Source organism: Cetorhinus maximus, chromosome 8, assembly GCF_964194155.1.
Source record: "Cetorhinus maximus chromosome 8, sCetMax3.hap1.1, whole genome shotgun sequence".
Lineage (NCBI taxonomy): Eukaryota > Metazoa > Chordata > Chondrichthyes > Lamniformes > Cetorhinidae > Cetorhinus > Cetorhinus maximus.
Window position 1 is genome coordinate 129,765,517 of NC_135886.1, and position 16,632 is coordinate 129,782,148.

At 41.8% G+C, this 16,632-nt stretch overlaps 1 protein-coding gene across 3 annotated transcripts in view; it reads left to right on the top strand.

The window, feature by feature from the left end:
• The window catches only part of rxfp2l (relaxin family peptide receptor 2, like), a 155,835-nt gene extending 139,449 nt beyond the window's left edge, over nucleotides 1-16,386 (top strand). For all 3 annotated transcript variants that reach the window (XM_078547594.1, XM_078547595.1, XM_078547596.1), the window contains 2 exons: nucleotides 1,656-1,871; nucleotides 11,359-16,386. In XM_078547594.1, the coding sequence (XP_078403720.1) occupies nucleotides 1,656-1,871; nucleotides 11,359-11,537 (395 nt within the window). In that variant the 3' untranslated portion in view covers nucleotides 11,538-16,386. The remainder of the gene's footprint in view (nucleotides 1-1,655; nucleotides 1,872-11,358) is intronic.
• Nucleotides 16,387-16,632: the final 246 nt, after the last annotated feature.

The following is a 16,632-nucleotide window of genomic DNA, read 5'->3' on the forward strand; positions in this document are numbered from 1 at the left end:
CATTGTTAAATGAGCTCTTAGTAATCAGGGACACTGACTTACTGTTTCTATCCTAATTTGAACAAATGTGCAATTCAAGTCCAAAATAATCAATATAATCCCAACAATACTATGTGACGAAAATACAATTTTACTTATCTGTTCACTAAATTAGTGGCCTTGACAATGTATCCCATGTTAGATGGGATGAAACAGCTTATACTAATTGTCAGCAGTGCCTCTGGAGATCTGCTAATAATTGCATGTAATGAAAAGATTTTTTAAAATCATAAAGATTGTGTAAAACGTATTTTCAGGTCAAGTAAATGCTTAAACTTATACCAAAGAAACAAAATCTACTCTCCGAATGACAGAAATACATTGCTGTGTTTTATGGCAAATGCTTATCAGGATTAAACAACGTATTTGTGATTCAAAATAGAACCTGTCACTGTGAATTGTCTGTAACTCAAAGGCTACACCATATTTAGTAATGACAGTTGATGGCAACAAATTAATACTATATAAAAACAGGAAGTCCTGGAAATACTCAGCAGGTCTGGCAGCATCTGTGAAGAGAGAAACAAATCAACATCCTGGGGGTTACCATTGACCAGTATCTGAACTGGACCAGCCATATAAATACTATGGCTACAAGAGCAGGTCAGTGGCGAGGAATGCTGTGGCGAGTAACTCACCTGACTCTCCAAAGCCTGTCCACCATCTATATACAAGGCACAAGTCAGGAGTGAAATGGATGTGTGCAGCTCCAACAATACTCAAGAAGCTTGACGCCATCCAGGACAAAGCAGCCCGCTTGATTGGCATCCACAAACATTCACTCCCTCCACCACCAATGTATAGTGGCAGCAGTGTGTACCATCTACAAGATGCACTGCAGGAACTCACCAAGCCTCCTTAGACAGCATCTTCCAACCCCATGACTACTCATCTAGAAGAACAAGGGCAGCAGCCACATGGGAACACCACCACCTGGAATTTCCCCTCCAAGCTACTCACCACCCTGACATGGAAACATATCGCCGTTCCTTCACTGTCGCTGGGTAAAAATCCTGGAACTCCTCCCTAACAGCAGTGTGGGTGTACCCATACCACATGGACTACAGTGGTTCAAGAAGGCAGCTCACCACCACCTTCTCAAGGGCAATTAGGGATGGGAAATAAATGCTGGCCTTGCCAGCGATGCCCACATCGCATGAATGAATTTTTAAAAGTTAATCAACCTGAAACCGTTTCTCTCTCTGAAGATGCCTGATCTGCTGAGTATTTCCAACATTTCTGTACTTATTTCAGATTTGCAGCATCCACAATATTTTGCTTTTGTAATACTACAGACAATTTGACTGGACATGAGCTTCAAATTAGTTTCTTACCTTCACTTTCAACATCTCATAGAACAGAGAATTCCACCATTTTTCAAGATCTGTTTCAGTCCAAACAATTCAGCTGAGCTACAATTGGTTGGTGTTTCTAGTGGTCATTGTTCTTTGCTGGAAGATGTGCCTGTCACCTGCCATTATCAAACCTTTGCTCTTTTACCTTACAGAATGTTATCACATAGACTTCATGGAGTAAGGGATATTTGTTCCTTGAGACTTAGACGGTCTTTTCCTCATCCCCAGACTAGTAATGGTGCAATTTTTCTTTTTTTGTAGGTTTGAACTTACTTGCTTTCATCATTATAGTCTTCTCCTACACCAGCATGTTTTATTCAATCCATAGAACAGGGGCACAGTCAACAGAGAGGAGCCTCTTCTCTAGAGAGGTAGCCATAGCGAAACGCTTTTTCTTCATAGTGTTCACTGATGCCCTATGCTGGATCCCCATATTTCTGATGAAATTACTTTCTTTGCTTGAAGTAGAAATACCAGGTAAGAAATCAAAACTTGGTAAGTTTGTGTGATTACCATGAACCTGACTGCAGTCCTGTGATTGCTATAAGACATCACTCAGTGATAGCACTCTTGCCTCTTGAGTTGGAAGGCTGCGGGTTCAAGATCCACTTCAGAAACTTGAGCACAAGATCACAAGCCATGGTGCCCCAGTTCAATACTCAGGGAGTACTGCACTGTTGAAGGTGTTGCTTTCGGATAAGCCATTACACTGATGCCCTGTCTACCCTCTCAGGTGGACATAAAAGATCCCATGGCACCAATTCAAAAATGAGCAGGGGAGTTCTCCCCTGTGCCATGAGACAGCTTTTAAGTACGAATAGGATTGTTGCAAACTGCAAGGTTACTAAGTTGCTGTTGTCATTGACATTTTATGCCAGGAAATTTAATGGATCCAGAATGAATAATATAAATGTAAAACAAAAACAGAAAATGCTGGAAAAACTCAGCAGTTCCAACAGCATCTGTGGAGAAAAAAGAAAAGAGTTAACGTTTCAAGTCCTTATGACTTCTTCAGAGCTAAAGAAAAGTAAAATGTAATGAAATTTATGGTGTTTAAGGGGGGTGGAGCTGGTGAAGCTGGATAGAAGGCCAGTGATAGGTGGAGGCAAAGAAGAGATTGCCAGAGATGTCATGGGCAAGAGAACAAAGGGGTGTTAATGATAGTGATATTGGCTAAAGGAGGTGCTAGTGGTGGCATTAAGGTCAGAGAGCAGAATGTGATAATGGCAGGACAAGGGTAAGCACTCTGGAAAGAACAACATGAACAAGTGACAGATGGCCCTAGTCGGAGTGGGGTGGGGGGAGAGGACAGTGGTAGGAAAAAAGATTGAAATAGGATAAAACAATGAATAAAAATGAATTTAAATAAAAATAGAAATAAAAATAAGTGGATAAAAAATAAAAATTAAGAATTGAGAATGAATATTGAAAAAAGGGGATATAAAGGGGGTGAGGATGGAGGAGAGAGTTCATGGTGTGATGTTGTTGAACTTAATGTTAACTCCAGAAGGCTGTAAAGTGCCTAATTGGAAGATGAGGTGCTGTTCCTCCAGTTTGCATTGGGCTTCACTGGAACAATGCAGCAGGCCAAGGACGGACATGTGGGCATGGGAGCAGGATGATGTGTTGAAATGGCAAGTGACAGGAAGGTCTGGGTCATGCTTGCTGACAGACCGAAGGTGTTCCGCAAAGCGGTCACCCAGTCTGCATTCGGTCTCTCCAATGTAGAGGAGGCCGCAGTGGGAGCAGCGAATGCAGTAGACCAAATTGAAGGAGGTGCAAGTGAAGGAATGTTTGGGCCCTTGGATAGTAAGGAGGGAGGAGGTGAAGGGACAGGTGTTGCATCTTCTGCGGCTGCATGGGAAGATGCCGTGGGAGGGAGATGAGGTGTTGGGGGTGGTGGAAGAGTGGACCAGGGTATCCCGGAGGGAACAGTCCCTACGGAATGCTGACAGGGGTGGGGGGGTGGGGTGAAGGGAAGATGTGTTTGGTGGTGGCATCATTCTGGAGTTGGCGGAAATGGCGGAGGATGATCCTTTGAATGCGGAGGCTGGTGGGGTGAAAAGTAAGGACAAGGGGGACCATATCATGGTTCTGGGAGGGAGAGGAAGGTGTGAGGGAAGAGATGCGGGAGGTGGTTCGGATACAGCTGAGGGCCCTGTCAACCACAGTGGGTGGGAAACCTTAGCTAAGGAAGAAGGAAGACATGTCAGATGTGCTGAATTGGAAAATGGCATCATTGGAACAGATGCAACAGAGGCGAAGGAACTGAGAGAATGGGTTGGAGTCCTTACAGGAAGCAGGGTGTGCGGAGCTGTGGTCGAGGTAGCTGTGGGAGTCAGTGAGCTTGTAGTGAATATTGGTGGACTGTCTATCACCATAAATCGACACAGAGAGGTCAAGGAAGGGAAGGGAAGTGTCAGAGATGGACCATGTGAAGGTGATGGAGGGGTGGAAATTGGAAGCAAAATTGATAAATTTTTCCAGGTCCAGACGAGAGCATGAAGCGGCACTGAAACAGTCATCGATGTACCAAAGAAATAGTTGTAGGAGGGGGCCTGATTAGGACTGGAACAAGGGATGTTCCACATACCTCATAAAGAGACAGGCATAACTGGGGCCCATGCGGGTACCCATAGCCACACCTTTTATTTGGAGGAAGTGAGATAAGTTAAAGGAGAAATTGTTCAGTGAGAGAACAAGTTCAGCCAGACTGAGGAGAGTGGTGGTGGATAGGGATTGTTCAGGCCTCTGTTCAAGGAAGAAGGGGAGAGCCCTCAGACCATCCTGGTGAGGGATGGAGGTGTTGAGGGATTGGACATCCATGGTGAACCCACCCCGCTTAAACAGTATAAATTTCATTACCTTTTACTTCTCTTTAGCTCTGAAGAAGAGTCATAAGACTTGAAACACTAACCTTGGTTTTTTTTTTCCCACAGATGCTGTTAGACCTGCTGAGTTTTTCCAGCATTTTATATTTTTGTTTCAGATTTCCAGCATCCGCAGTATTTTGCTTTTGTCTTAGAATATAAATGTAAAATTAGATTGATATTCTATTGTTTTTGTCAGTTCACCTTTGAGATATATGGGAACTGTTTATAAACCTTGTATTCTGAAAATAAAGAGAATCTAGGTTGGAGTGCGGAAGGAATACGCGTGCAGAACAAATGGCCTTGTAACAAGTTTTGGACTCTTTGCTATAGGAAGAATATTGAGGCTTTGGAAAAAGTACAGCACATATTCACTGGCACAGGAAGAAATAGACAGAAAGACTTGAAAATTAGGGGCCAAATTTTTGGTCTTGAATCAGGAGTGCAGAGTTGGGAAAATTCCTGAACCCACAAACCTGATGCGGGAGAAAATGCCCTGGATGCTCTAAATTTTGTTCTGGCCAGAGTGCCGTAACCCCCAGGAAGGGTTCAGAAGCAGCCAAGGGACTGCCTGGTGCAGAAGCAGAATGTGTGAAAGGCCTGCCTTGCTGCCCTGGGACATGTAAGGAAAAGAATGCAATAATAAAACAGGGCTCTAGCCCTCACCCCTCACATCTCCCACAAACTTCCTATGTCAAATCAATGCCACCCCATGCCACCTCATGCTCCCCACCCACTCCCCATGGCCCCTCATACTCTCCATGCCAACCTATGCTCTTCTACCCATCCCCATGGCTCTTCATACCCCTTATGCCAACCTATGCTGCTCTACCTACCCCCATGGCTCATTATAACCCTGATGCCAATTTATTGCCAACTGATGCCAACCCATGCCCTTAATTGCCCAGTATCCACCATGGATAGACGTTAGGGGCTGCAGTGAGGTGAAATAAAATAAAGTCCTAAACGTCTATTACAGGCTGTATTTTAAAAAAAAATCTCTCATAAAATCTATTCAATACATTAAAATTCTTTAAACTACTTAGTAAAATAGGAAGGAGTGACAAGCCCAGAGAACCATGGATGACCAGAGATATTCAGGATACGATGAGAAGGGAAAGAGGCTTTTAGCAGGTACAAGGGGAGCAAATCAGCGGAGGCATTAGTGGAGTACAGAAAGTGCAGGGTGGAGCTTAAGAAAGCAATTAGGAGAGCAAAGAGGGGATATGAGAAAGCTCTGGCTGGTAAAAGTAGGGAAAATCCCAAGATATTCTATAAGTATATCAATGGGAAGAGGATAACCAGGGAAAGAGTAGGGCCCATTAGGGACCAAGGGGGCAATCTATGGGTGGAGCCAGAGGATATCGGTAGAGTGTTGAACGAATACTTCACATCCGTCTTCACACAAGAGAATGAGGATGAAGGTATGGAACTTGGGGAGAGAGACTGCGAGGTTCTTGAGCAAATTGATATAGGGAGTGACAAGGTATTGGAGGTGTTGGCAGGCTTAAAAGTGGACAAATCTCCAGGTCCGGATGATTTGTGTCCCAGACTGCTGAGGGAGGCAAGGGAGGAGATCGCAGGGGCTCTGACCCAAATTTTTAATTCCTCTCTGGCCACGGGGGAGGTGCCAGAGGACTGCAGAACAGCTAATGTGGTTCTGCTATTTAAGAATGATTGTAGAGATAAGCCAGGGAACTACAGGCCAGTGAGTCTCACATCAGTGGTAGGGAAACTATTGGAGAAAATTCAGAAGGAGAGAATCTATCTCCACTTGGAGAGGCAAGGTTTGATCAGGGATTGTCAGCATGGCTTTGTCAGAGCGAGGTCATGCCTAACAAATTTGATTAAATTTTTTGAGGAGGTGGCCAGGTGTGTAGATGAGGGTAGTGCAGTTGATGTAGCTTATGTGGATTTCAGCAAAGCCTTTGACAAGGTTCCAAATGGGAGACTTATAAAGAAGGCAAATGCACATGGGATACAGGGTAATTTGATAAGGTGTATTCAAAATTGGCTTAATTGTAGGAGACAGAGAGTGATGACAGAAGGATGCTTTAGTGACTGGAAGCCAGTGTCCAGTGGTGTACCAAAGGGATCTGTGCTGGGTCCCCTATTATTCGTCATTTATATAAACGACATAGATGACTATGTTGGGGGGTAGGATTAGTAAGTTTGCAGATGACACCAAGATTGGCCGGGTGGTTAACAGTGAGGTTGAGTGTCTTGGGCTACAGGAAGATATAGACGGGATGGTCAAATGGGCAGATAAGTGGCAGATGGAATTTAACCCTGAAAACTGTGAGGTGATACACTTTGGAAGGAGTAATTTGACAAGGATGTATTCAATGAACTGACAGGCATCCCACTATGATAATGATAATTATGGAATCAGTCATGCACCACAAATCCTATAACGACAACCCCCAGACTTATGTCAACAGAGTAAAATTGCAAGCAGTGATTTATTTTTTTTAAACTGCAGGCTTCTTAAATTTAAAAGGCAGGAAATTTAAATGCCTTGTAAGGCTGACAGTTCCACAGAGCTTATCCACTTTTTACACACATTCATGCCTAATTCTAACAGTCCCAAAGGGAACCTTACCTCTCCCAAGGAGCACCTTACCTTTCCCAAAGAGGTACCTGGATCTAACCAAAAGGGTGCCCTACCTCTCCAAATAACTCGGGCAACTTTATACCTTTTCCTCAAAGGTCTAAAGCTGAGTTATGTTTTGGACATCCCACTAAAGGAAATTAGTCTTTGAAGGCAGCTGCACTTTTCAATGTGCAGCTGCCTCCATGAACCACGGATGTGCAAATTACAAACCGCCCCATTCCCCCTGTGAAAACAGTGGGTGTTGGGTTCGGGCAAACTCAGAGCTCCAGTGCCATTTTGGCTAAGCCAGAGACCCTTTCTGTCCCTGCAAAAATTCAGGCCTAAGTCTTTTTTTCCTGAGATCAATGCAGGCTAATATGATAGAAGTATTTAAAATTATACATGGATGGAATAGAGTATCTAGTGGCGTAGTGATATCGTCACTGGGCTAGTAATCTAGAGACCCAGGGTAATGCTCTAGGGACCTGGGTTCAAATCCCACCACGGCAGATGGTGAAATTTGAATTCAATAAAACAAATCTGTAATTAAAAGTCTAATGATGACCATGAAGCGATTGTTGATTGTAGGAAAAACCCATGGTTCACTAACGTTTAGGGAAGAAAATCTGCTGTCCTTAACTGGTCGACTCCAGACCCACAGCAATGTGACTCTTAACTAGCACTCAGTTGTTTCAATCGGCTATAAAAAGACGGACCACCCGGCATTGACCTATGCACCGGAAACAACAACGACAGACTCAGCCCTGTTGACCCTGCAAAGTCCTCCTTACTAGCATCTGGGGGCTGGTGCCAAAATTGGGACAGCTGTCTCACAGACTAGTCATACTCATGAAAACATACCTTGTAGACCAGTGCTGAGTAGATGATCTATGTTGGCCTCCTCCGGATGTCCTCAGCATCACAGATACCAGTCTTCAGCCAACACAATTCACTCCACACGATATCAAGATTGGCTGAAGGCACTGGATACTGCAAAGGCTATGGGCCCTGACAACATTCTGGTAATGTTAATGAAGAATTGTGCTCCAGAACTTGCTGAGCCCCTAGCCAAAACAAAAATAAAAATACCTGGAAAAACTCAGCAGGTCTGGCAGCATCTGCGGAGAGGAACACAGTTAACGTTTTGAGTCCGTATGACTCTTCAACAGAGTCCCTTGCTGAACCCCTAGCCAAGCTGTTCCAGTAAAGCTACAACACTGCCATCTACCTGGCCATGTGGAAAATTGCCCAGTTATGTCCTGTACACAAAAAGCAGGATAAATCCAACCTAGCCAATTACTACCCCATCAATCTACTCTCCATCATCAGTAAAGTGATGGAAGGGATCATCAATTGTGCTGTCAAGCGGCACTTGCTTCACAATACCCTGCTCACTGAGCTTCAGTTTGGGTTCTGCCAAGGCCACTAAACTCCTGACCTCATTACAGCCTTGGTTCATACATGGACAAAAGAGCTGAACTCCCAAGGTGAGATGAGAGTGACTGCCCTTGACATCAAAGCAGCATTTGACCGAGTGTGGCATCAAGGCGGCCTAGCAAAAGTGGAGTCAATGGGAATCAGGGGAAAACTCTCCATTGATTGGAGCCATACCTAGCACAAAGGAAGATGGTTGTGGTTGTTGGAGGTCAATCATCTCAGTTCCAAGACATCACTGCAGGAGTTCCTTAGGGTAGTTCCTAGGCCCAACCATCTTCAGCTGCTTCATCAATTACCTTCCTTCCATCACAAGGTCAGCAGTCGGGATGTTCGCTGATGATTGCACAATGTTCAGCCCAATTCACGACTTGTCAGATACTGAAGCAGTCCATGTCCAAATGCAGCAAGACCTGGACAATATCCAGGTTTGGGCTGACAAGCGCCAAGTAACATTTGCGCCACACAAGTGCCAGGCAACGACCATTTCCAACAGGAGAGAATCTAACCATCGCCCCTTGACATTCAATGGAAATACCAGCGCTGAATCCCCCACTATTAACATCCTGGGGGTTACTACTGACCAGAAACTGAATGGACCAGCCATATAAATACTGTGGCTACAAGAGCAGGTCAGAGGCTAGGAATCCTGCAGTGAGTAACGCACCTCCTGACTCCCTAAAGCCTATCCACCATCTACAAGACACAAGTCAGGAGTGTGATGTAATACTCTCTGCTTGCCTGGATGAGTGCAGCTCCAACAACACTGAAGAAGCTTGACACCATCCAGGACAAAGCAGCCCACTTGATTGGCACGACATCTGCAAACATTCACTCCCTCCGCCACTGACACACAGTGGCAGCAGTGTGTACCATCTGCAAGATGGATTGCAGGAACTCACCAAGCTTCCTTATACAGCGCCTTCCAAACCCATAACCACTACCATGTAGAAGGACAAAGGTAACAAACACATGGGAGCACCTGGAAGTTCCCCTCCAAGCCACTCACCTTCCTGACCTGGAAATATATCACTGTTCTTTCACTATTGCTGGGTCAAAATCCTGGAACTCCCTCCCTAACAGCACTGTGGGTTTACCTACACCACAGGGACTGCAGCAGTTCAAGAAGGCAGCTCACCACCACCTTCTCCAGGACAGTTAGGAATGGGCAATAAATGCTGGCCTAGCCAGCGACACCCACATCCCATAAATGAATTTTAAAAAACCTGCTTCCAGTAGTTGAGTGGTTAAGAACGACGGCCATAGATACAAGATTAAATGTAAGAGGATACGAGAAATACCTTTTCACAGAAAGTTTAGAGGCTGTGAAATTCACTTCCAGGGTTAGCAGTTAAGGCAGAAATTATGTGAATATTCAAATTAGATTGTATAGGTGGTTGAAAGAAAAGGAGATGAAGGGATATGGAAACATCATAGATAAATGTAACTAAGATTGTTTGCTCATATAGAATTTAAATGCCAACAAAAAGTGGTTGAACTTGTATATATTCAGTTTAGAGTCTTGGCTTTGATATATGCTCAGATAAGGTAGTGTTAGTTACACCATAAGCGGTCTGCATTTCTTACGATTCAGAGTATGACAAATTGACTTAATATCTAACTATACAGTAGCATTCTTGTGTCTTTTGTATAGGCTTCGATTTCTTTGAAGGCAGACTAAGAAATCAGTGTGAGACAAGACCAAATATTAATCATTAAGCTGCTTTATTTTGTGGTTGGTAAACATACAAAGCGGGGCAAGTTAGCTCAATTGGCTAGATGACTAGTGGTTGAATCATATTAACTCAGTAGCACAGGGTTCAATCTCCATTCCAGCCTGACGTAGACTTGGGCCAGCCTCCTTGCCCTATCTGTAGTAAAAAAACTCACAGCAAATAATCACCAAGGACCTGTCTTCAGACAGAGAACTTAAGAAGAAACATGCAGAACCATCATTATGATTGGATTTACTTGGTTCAAGTGGTACAAACATCTTCGTGTAATAATATAAAATAATAAATGTGCTATATTTCCCAACATCAGTGTTACTTTTTTTTATTCATTCATTCATGGGATGTGGGCATTGCTGGCGTTTGTTGCCCATCCCTATTGCCCTTGAACTGAATAGCTTGCTAGGCCAGTTCAGAAGGCAGTCAAGAGTTAACCACATTGCTGTGGGTCTGGAGTCACACATAGGTCAGACCAGTTAAGGATTGTAGATTTCCTTCCCTACAGGACGTTAGTGAACCAGGTGGCTTTTTACAACAATCAATGATAGCTGTCATGGTTGTCATTACTGACTGTAGTTTTATATTCCAAATTTCTTAACTGAATTCAAATTCCACCAGCTACCACAGTGAGATTTGAACCCCTGTCCTCAGAGAATAAGCCTCAGTCTCTGAGATTACTAGTCTGGTGACATTACCACGACACCATCATCTCCCCTAACTGAAATCATAACTCCTGTAGAGATGAAAGTTGTATAAACATGTTAAACATTCATCTAATAATACCAACAATCATTTCTATGCTCTGTTTTGACAAAAATGGAAAACAAGTGCTCGTTCTGGTTGGCAAGCCAGAAATTCTTCAAGTCTTTCATGTTGTAGTGTATTACAATTAGAAGGCAGACGAATTGTGCAAGATTACAATAACCATGATATATTCTACAAAATTGGTCACAGAATTTCCTGGCAATGGCATTATTTTTATATGATTTTAATATAGCAATTTGCATGTTATTGCCACTAACAAAATGGAAACAATGATTGTCTGTGTTTGGACCGATGATAAATGCAAGTCCAAAAAGTGAATACAATCACTGTACAAATAATCAATGAGGTTCATTAATAATTAAATAACTTGGGGGGAGTTAAAGGCAATAGTCCACAGGATGGTTATAACCTGTTAAGGCTTTCCTGTCAGTTAGTAACATCTTCTGAACCCTTCAATCAGATTCCAGCCTGTAAATTATCCTTGGTTTCGTTTACTCCATTCATAGGGAGCCATTATGCTGTAATTATTAATTCTTCTTAGAAAATACTTGCTTATTTTTATTTTTTAACAGGGACTGTAACTTCCTGGGTTGTAATCTTCATCCTGCCAATAAACAGTGCCCTGAATCCCATCCTCTACACGATCACAACTACATCCTTTCAGGAAAAGCTGAAGCAGTGTTTGCAGAACCAAGAGCTCCTGGGACCCAAAAAGAGCCTCACAAGCACTACACAAATGAGCAGTGTGTAACACAACCAATCCTGACAGCATCAATCAAGAGAGTGTTAACGTCCTACCTTCCGAGCTAAGTGCTATGTAACACAGCCACCCTTTATATCATTGACTGAGTGAGCATTTCCATCTCACCTCTCACCAGAAGCAATGCTGTGTAATACAATTATTCCTGACAGCAAACATTGAGGGAGCTTTAGCACCTCACTTCTCCAAATGAATGCTGTGTAACACAGTTATTCCAACAGCATGAATTGAGGAAGATTTATAATCTCAAATCTGGACAAACAATCACTGAGTAGCACAGCTATTATTGACAACATACCATGGCAGAGTTTTAACATTTCACTTCTCCCCATGAATGAGTGCAACATCTATTGAGATAGTTTTATAATCTTACTGCTCAATTACTGCGTACACCACCAACTCTTGACAGCACCGAGTGAGTTAAATTTACTGGGTGGTCCTTTCATCCATTGGTGTAACCACTGAAGAGGATAAAGAGTCACTCACCTCCCCCCAACTCAATTTTCTTTGACATGCATTATGTTTCCCTCTACCCTCTTTCTCTTGTTCCAAACCCTGAAATTGCCTGACCTCCCTACTGCAGATCCTTGTACATAACTACGTTTCTGCTTTTCATCTCATAATCATACCACTTTGACACAGATACTGTGCTACAGTCATTGCTGTTCAAGCACAACTATCTGTAAAACAATTTTGGAAGGTAGCAATTGTGGGAAAGTTTTCTACCATGTGACTGCAGGCAGCCAATTCCAAACTTAGTCATTTGAGTCTCAGTGCAACACGTGGTTGTGTAACACAGTCTGAATGTAGACATTGTACATGTGTCATGTGTATAAATCAAGTATTGTCAAAGAACTGAATGAATGTGATTTACATGGAAGTTTTAAAATGATGCTACTGTTTTACACTTTCCCAGATGCTACAGAAATTAACACCAACTTCTCCAGTAACAACATAATTTGTCCTGCTGTTAAGTATAAGCTCCTCTGCTATGATAGCATTTTAACACATCCAGTTGACAGCATACACATGGAAGAACTGGCAGTGAGATAGTGACCTGTAGAGTGCCACATGACAATGATACATTCCTTTCTTTTATGTTATATATCTACAGGATCTGACAGTGATGTAGACATGAACTGTGCATCACAAACCAGAAGTGAATTTCTCCCTTTTACTTAATGTAAAGGCATAGGAGCTAACATTGAGTCAAACACGAATGATACACTATCAGATAGAAATAAACCATTCTCTTTTACTTGGTGTGTAGCATACTTAGAACCTTTGACACTTGTACAGTACCAGATGGGAGTGAATTGTTTCTTTTTTCAACTTAAGACATTATTATTGTACTTTGATTACAACATGTTAATAGGTATTATGTTTATAATATATAGTGTACAAGTTATAATACTCATTGTAAATTGTGGTAGTGAGTAAGTATTATTGAGTGACTTAAATTGGGTATGACCCTGAGAGCTATTCCAGGAAATGCTAATAATATTGTGTGTACTACTGTGCTTGCCCATAATTTTTGTGCTTGCCAACTGCTGAATTTATGTTGCACCTTCAGGAATTATTTTTTTTATCCAGTGCATGCTGTACATGTACAGGGTATGGACACTGAGGTACAAGAGAACAGTACAGTAGGATGGTATAGGAGAATAGAGTCTAAACTGGGGCCCAAGTATTTACATGTATAGGACCTGACACTGAAATACACACAAGCCAAGGGGAAGAATTATTCATGCTTGCTTGGTGTGTACAGCACCAGAATTAAATGTGGTGAAATGTCATAACGGTCATAATAATGCAGTGGAATTGGCTTTGAGGTTGCAAATATTAAGAACATAGATAAAAGAAAGTAATCCAGTGTTCCATTGTGTTCAACAATGTGTTCAAACACAAAGTCCAAAAAAGCAAGGCAATATTCTTCACTATAGTCAGCAGTTGGTGCCATATATTTAATGTTGTGGTGCTTTCTGTTTTTCCAAGTGACCATGATCAAGATCATCTAACTGCACCTCAACTGCATTAAATGTAATATATAAGGCCACAGATGCAATGGGGGTGTGTGGAATGCCCAATTTGTTACACAGGGCGAAGTGCAGCGAATTTTTAAGTGATGGATTTATCCCATCCTAGCCCAGACTGATTGTATGCTCTTGTGTTCTTGCTGAGATCAGACCGCAGATCAAATCTGGGATGCTCTTGGTCTGCATGTATTGGTATCACATTGAGCAATACATTTATCAATCGAGCTATAGGGAATAATTTTAATGTAGCCACCAGGTAAGAAACAGGCAGATTGGATTTGGTGGCCATTTTACACGCAGCTGACTCTCCCCTCCATTGACTCCTTGGGAGAATAAAATCTAATGGAATGTGAAATGGATGGAGGTCCCAAAGATGCTTGTTTCCTGCCCAACAGGTTAGGTTAAAATGATCACCAAAGTCTCTTTGACAGAAGAAGAATTGGAGTAAATCCACTGTTCCTCATTTTCTTTGTTTGTACAGTGACTTGATGTAAATAAGTTAACTTTTGACATATTTAACATTTTAATGGTTGACTCCTTAGATCAGGGGACACAGTGACCGATGTTGTATGCACTCCTTAATGAAAGCCTAGTCAGCTTATACATTAAGGAACTGTCAGGAGAGAAGGAACTATTAGTTGTTAGATGACTATTTGGCACAAGACACTCCCTGCACACAAAGCAGTTATGTTGAAGCACAGTGCAAAAAAGAAAAGTATGTCATACCTAATGATTCTGGAGTACTATGAAAGCTTTCTCCATGCAAAGGTTGGTTAGAATGTGGAATGCTGTGATATAATTCCACTGTGGCAGTACTATGAATTCTTTAAAACTGACATTTCTTGAAAAATAGGAATTTATGTGGATTTGGGGGGCAGACAGGAGAGTGGAGCTAAACTAAGCAGGGAAAACAGTAACACAGACCTGGTGGGTTGAATGGCCTACAGCTATGCTGCAATAATTTGTGATTTCATGGTTTACTAGTAACAGTCTGTCATTCCCTGTCACTGTGTCTTATACTTTTTTGCTGCTGGTTAGAGTACAGACATAATAGGGAACAACTGCAGGATTGAGGGGGGTGGTGTGGATAAGAGGTGGGAGGGAGAACTTTTCTTCCTTCATCCTGCTCTCCCTCTTCACACTGCTTATGGGTTAAAGTTGGTCTGAGGAGAGATGTTTTTAGTAGAATTTTATCTTGATTGCAAACAGTTGCTTCTGGGAGGTATTCTGCAATCAGGGTATAATGGAATGGAAACAGTGTCCTGCCAAGAGTGGAATAAGGGACAAGAGAAGCTTTAAAATCAAAAGGTTCTGGTAGGAAAGAAGTTGGGACAAGGATTTAAAAGCAAGAAAAATCAAATTGCAAATGATTAGGAGAGAGCAAAAATATAGAATAATTATTAAATTGCAATAATGCCAGATTTTCAAACACATATTCAGAAAATAAAGTGCAAGAAAGCACACTTATAAACAGTAGTGGGGAACTGAAATTAGACGATAAGTAATCAGTGAGGCTGTTATTTACATCTGTTTTTTGACCTTTTTGAATGTATTACTGCAATGATGGACAAGGAAAATCACTGTCATTTAACTTAGATTTTCAAAAAATGGACAAGAATTCACATCAACAACAATATAACACATTTAATATAGTAAAACATCCCAAGATGCTTCACAGGAGCATTATCAAACAAAATTTGACACTGAGCCACATTAGGAGCCATTAAGAGAGGTGACTGAGAGCTTGGTCAAAGCGGTAGGTTTTAAGGCGTGTCATAAAGGAGGAAAGAGAGACAGAAAGGTTTAGGAAATGAACATTAAGGTGATGGATAAACATGACTAGGTGACAGGCAGAAATTTGGGTGACCTCAAGTTTACAAAGGGTACTAGGCAGAAGGACAACCAGGAGAGCATTAGGATAGTTGAGACCGGTGCGTATCATAACCAAAACTAATGAATAGAAGAAACAATACCATAGAGGTGTATTTGAGGGAAAAGGGATATAGTGAGAAGCAAACAAATGGGTTAAGAGCTAACAAAAAGAAGCAGGTTTGTTAGTCTAAATAGCCTTTTCCTGTTCCTAGATTTACCTAACCTAAATCCTGTTGGAGGAAATTCTAAACAAAACATCTGCCTCAAATCTGTTCAACTTTTAAACACAATTACTGAGGGCAATTGAGAAACACTAATGATAACGTTCAAGATTAGGATTATAAAACTGCTGTGGTGAACATACGTTTCTGTAAAATGGTGAATTCACAAAAGCACATTTATGGTATACTACTTTACCTATCCTCAACATGGGCTCTAAGAAGCTGCACTTTCTACTAAATTTTACAGCACAGCATCATTATTTTTGTACAGACTCTTTTGTAGCAAAAGAAACTCTAAACAATCCTTTTTGCCATGTTTGAGATTGATTAGGTGACAGTTCAGGAGCAAGGAATTGGGGAGGAAAGGAGTGGATCAATCTGATAACAGTGAATCAATGATTGGTTGTTCTTCTGCTTATAAAGTCAAGGAATTTGTACCAGACTAAGCTCTGTGGAAATTGAATAACCTGCTTGCCATAAATGCTAATGGTGTGAGACATGATAGTAAATCCTTGCCAAGTTTCTGGCACATCAGGCTTCACATCCCATTTCCACATATTAAGTTGTTAAATGGATCTATAGTAAGTGCTGTATACATGTGTTTTTTAATTCCTAGCTTCAAGAGTTTGATCTAAACAATCTGTGTGCAAATGTTATTTTTTCATGCAAAACTGTGTATTTTTTACTCGCTGTAATATATGCTGCAATAAAGTAACTATTTCATATTTTACTTGAGCTTTGGGGTTTGACTTTAAACTAGTGTGTTGCTCTTTTACCTTCAGTTTTCTCCCCTTACTCGGTCCCCCCTGCCCACATGAGTCCTGTGATCAAAACTCTGAGGAAGGCGAGCTGCTGTTATCCATCTGAAGACACAGAAGAGCAATACAGTGAAGGCTTTAATTTCCTAGTCCCTAGTCCCTTTTAAAAGAAATCTATGGCCTCTCATTCCCTCTGAGT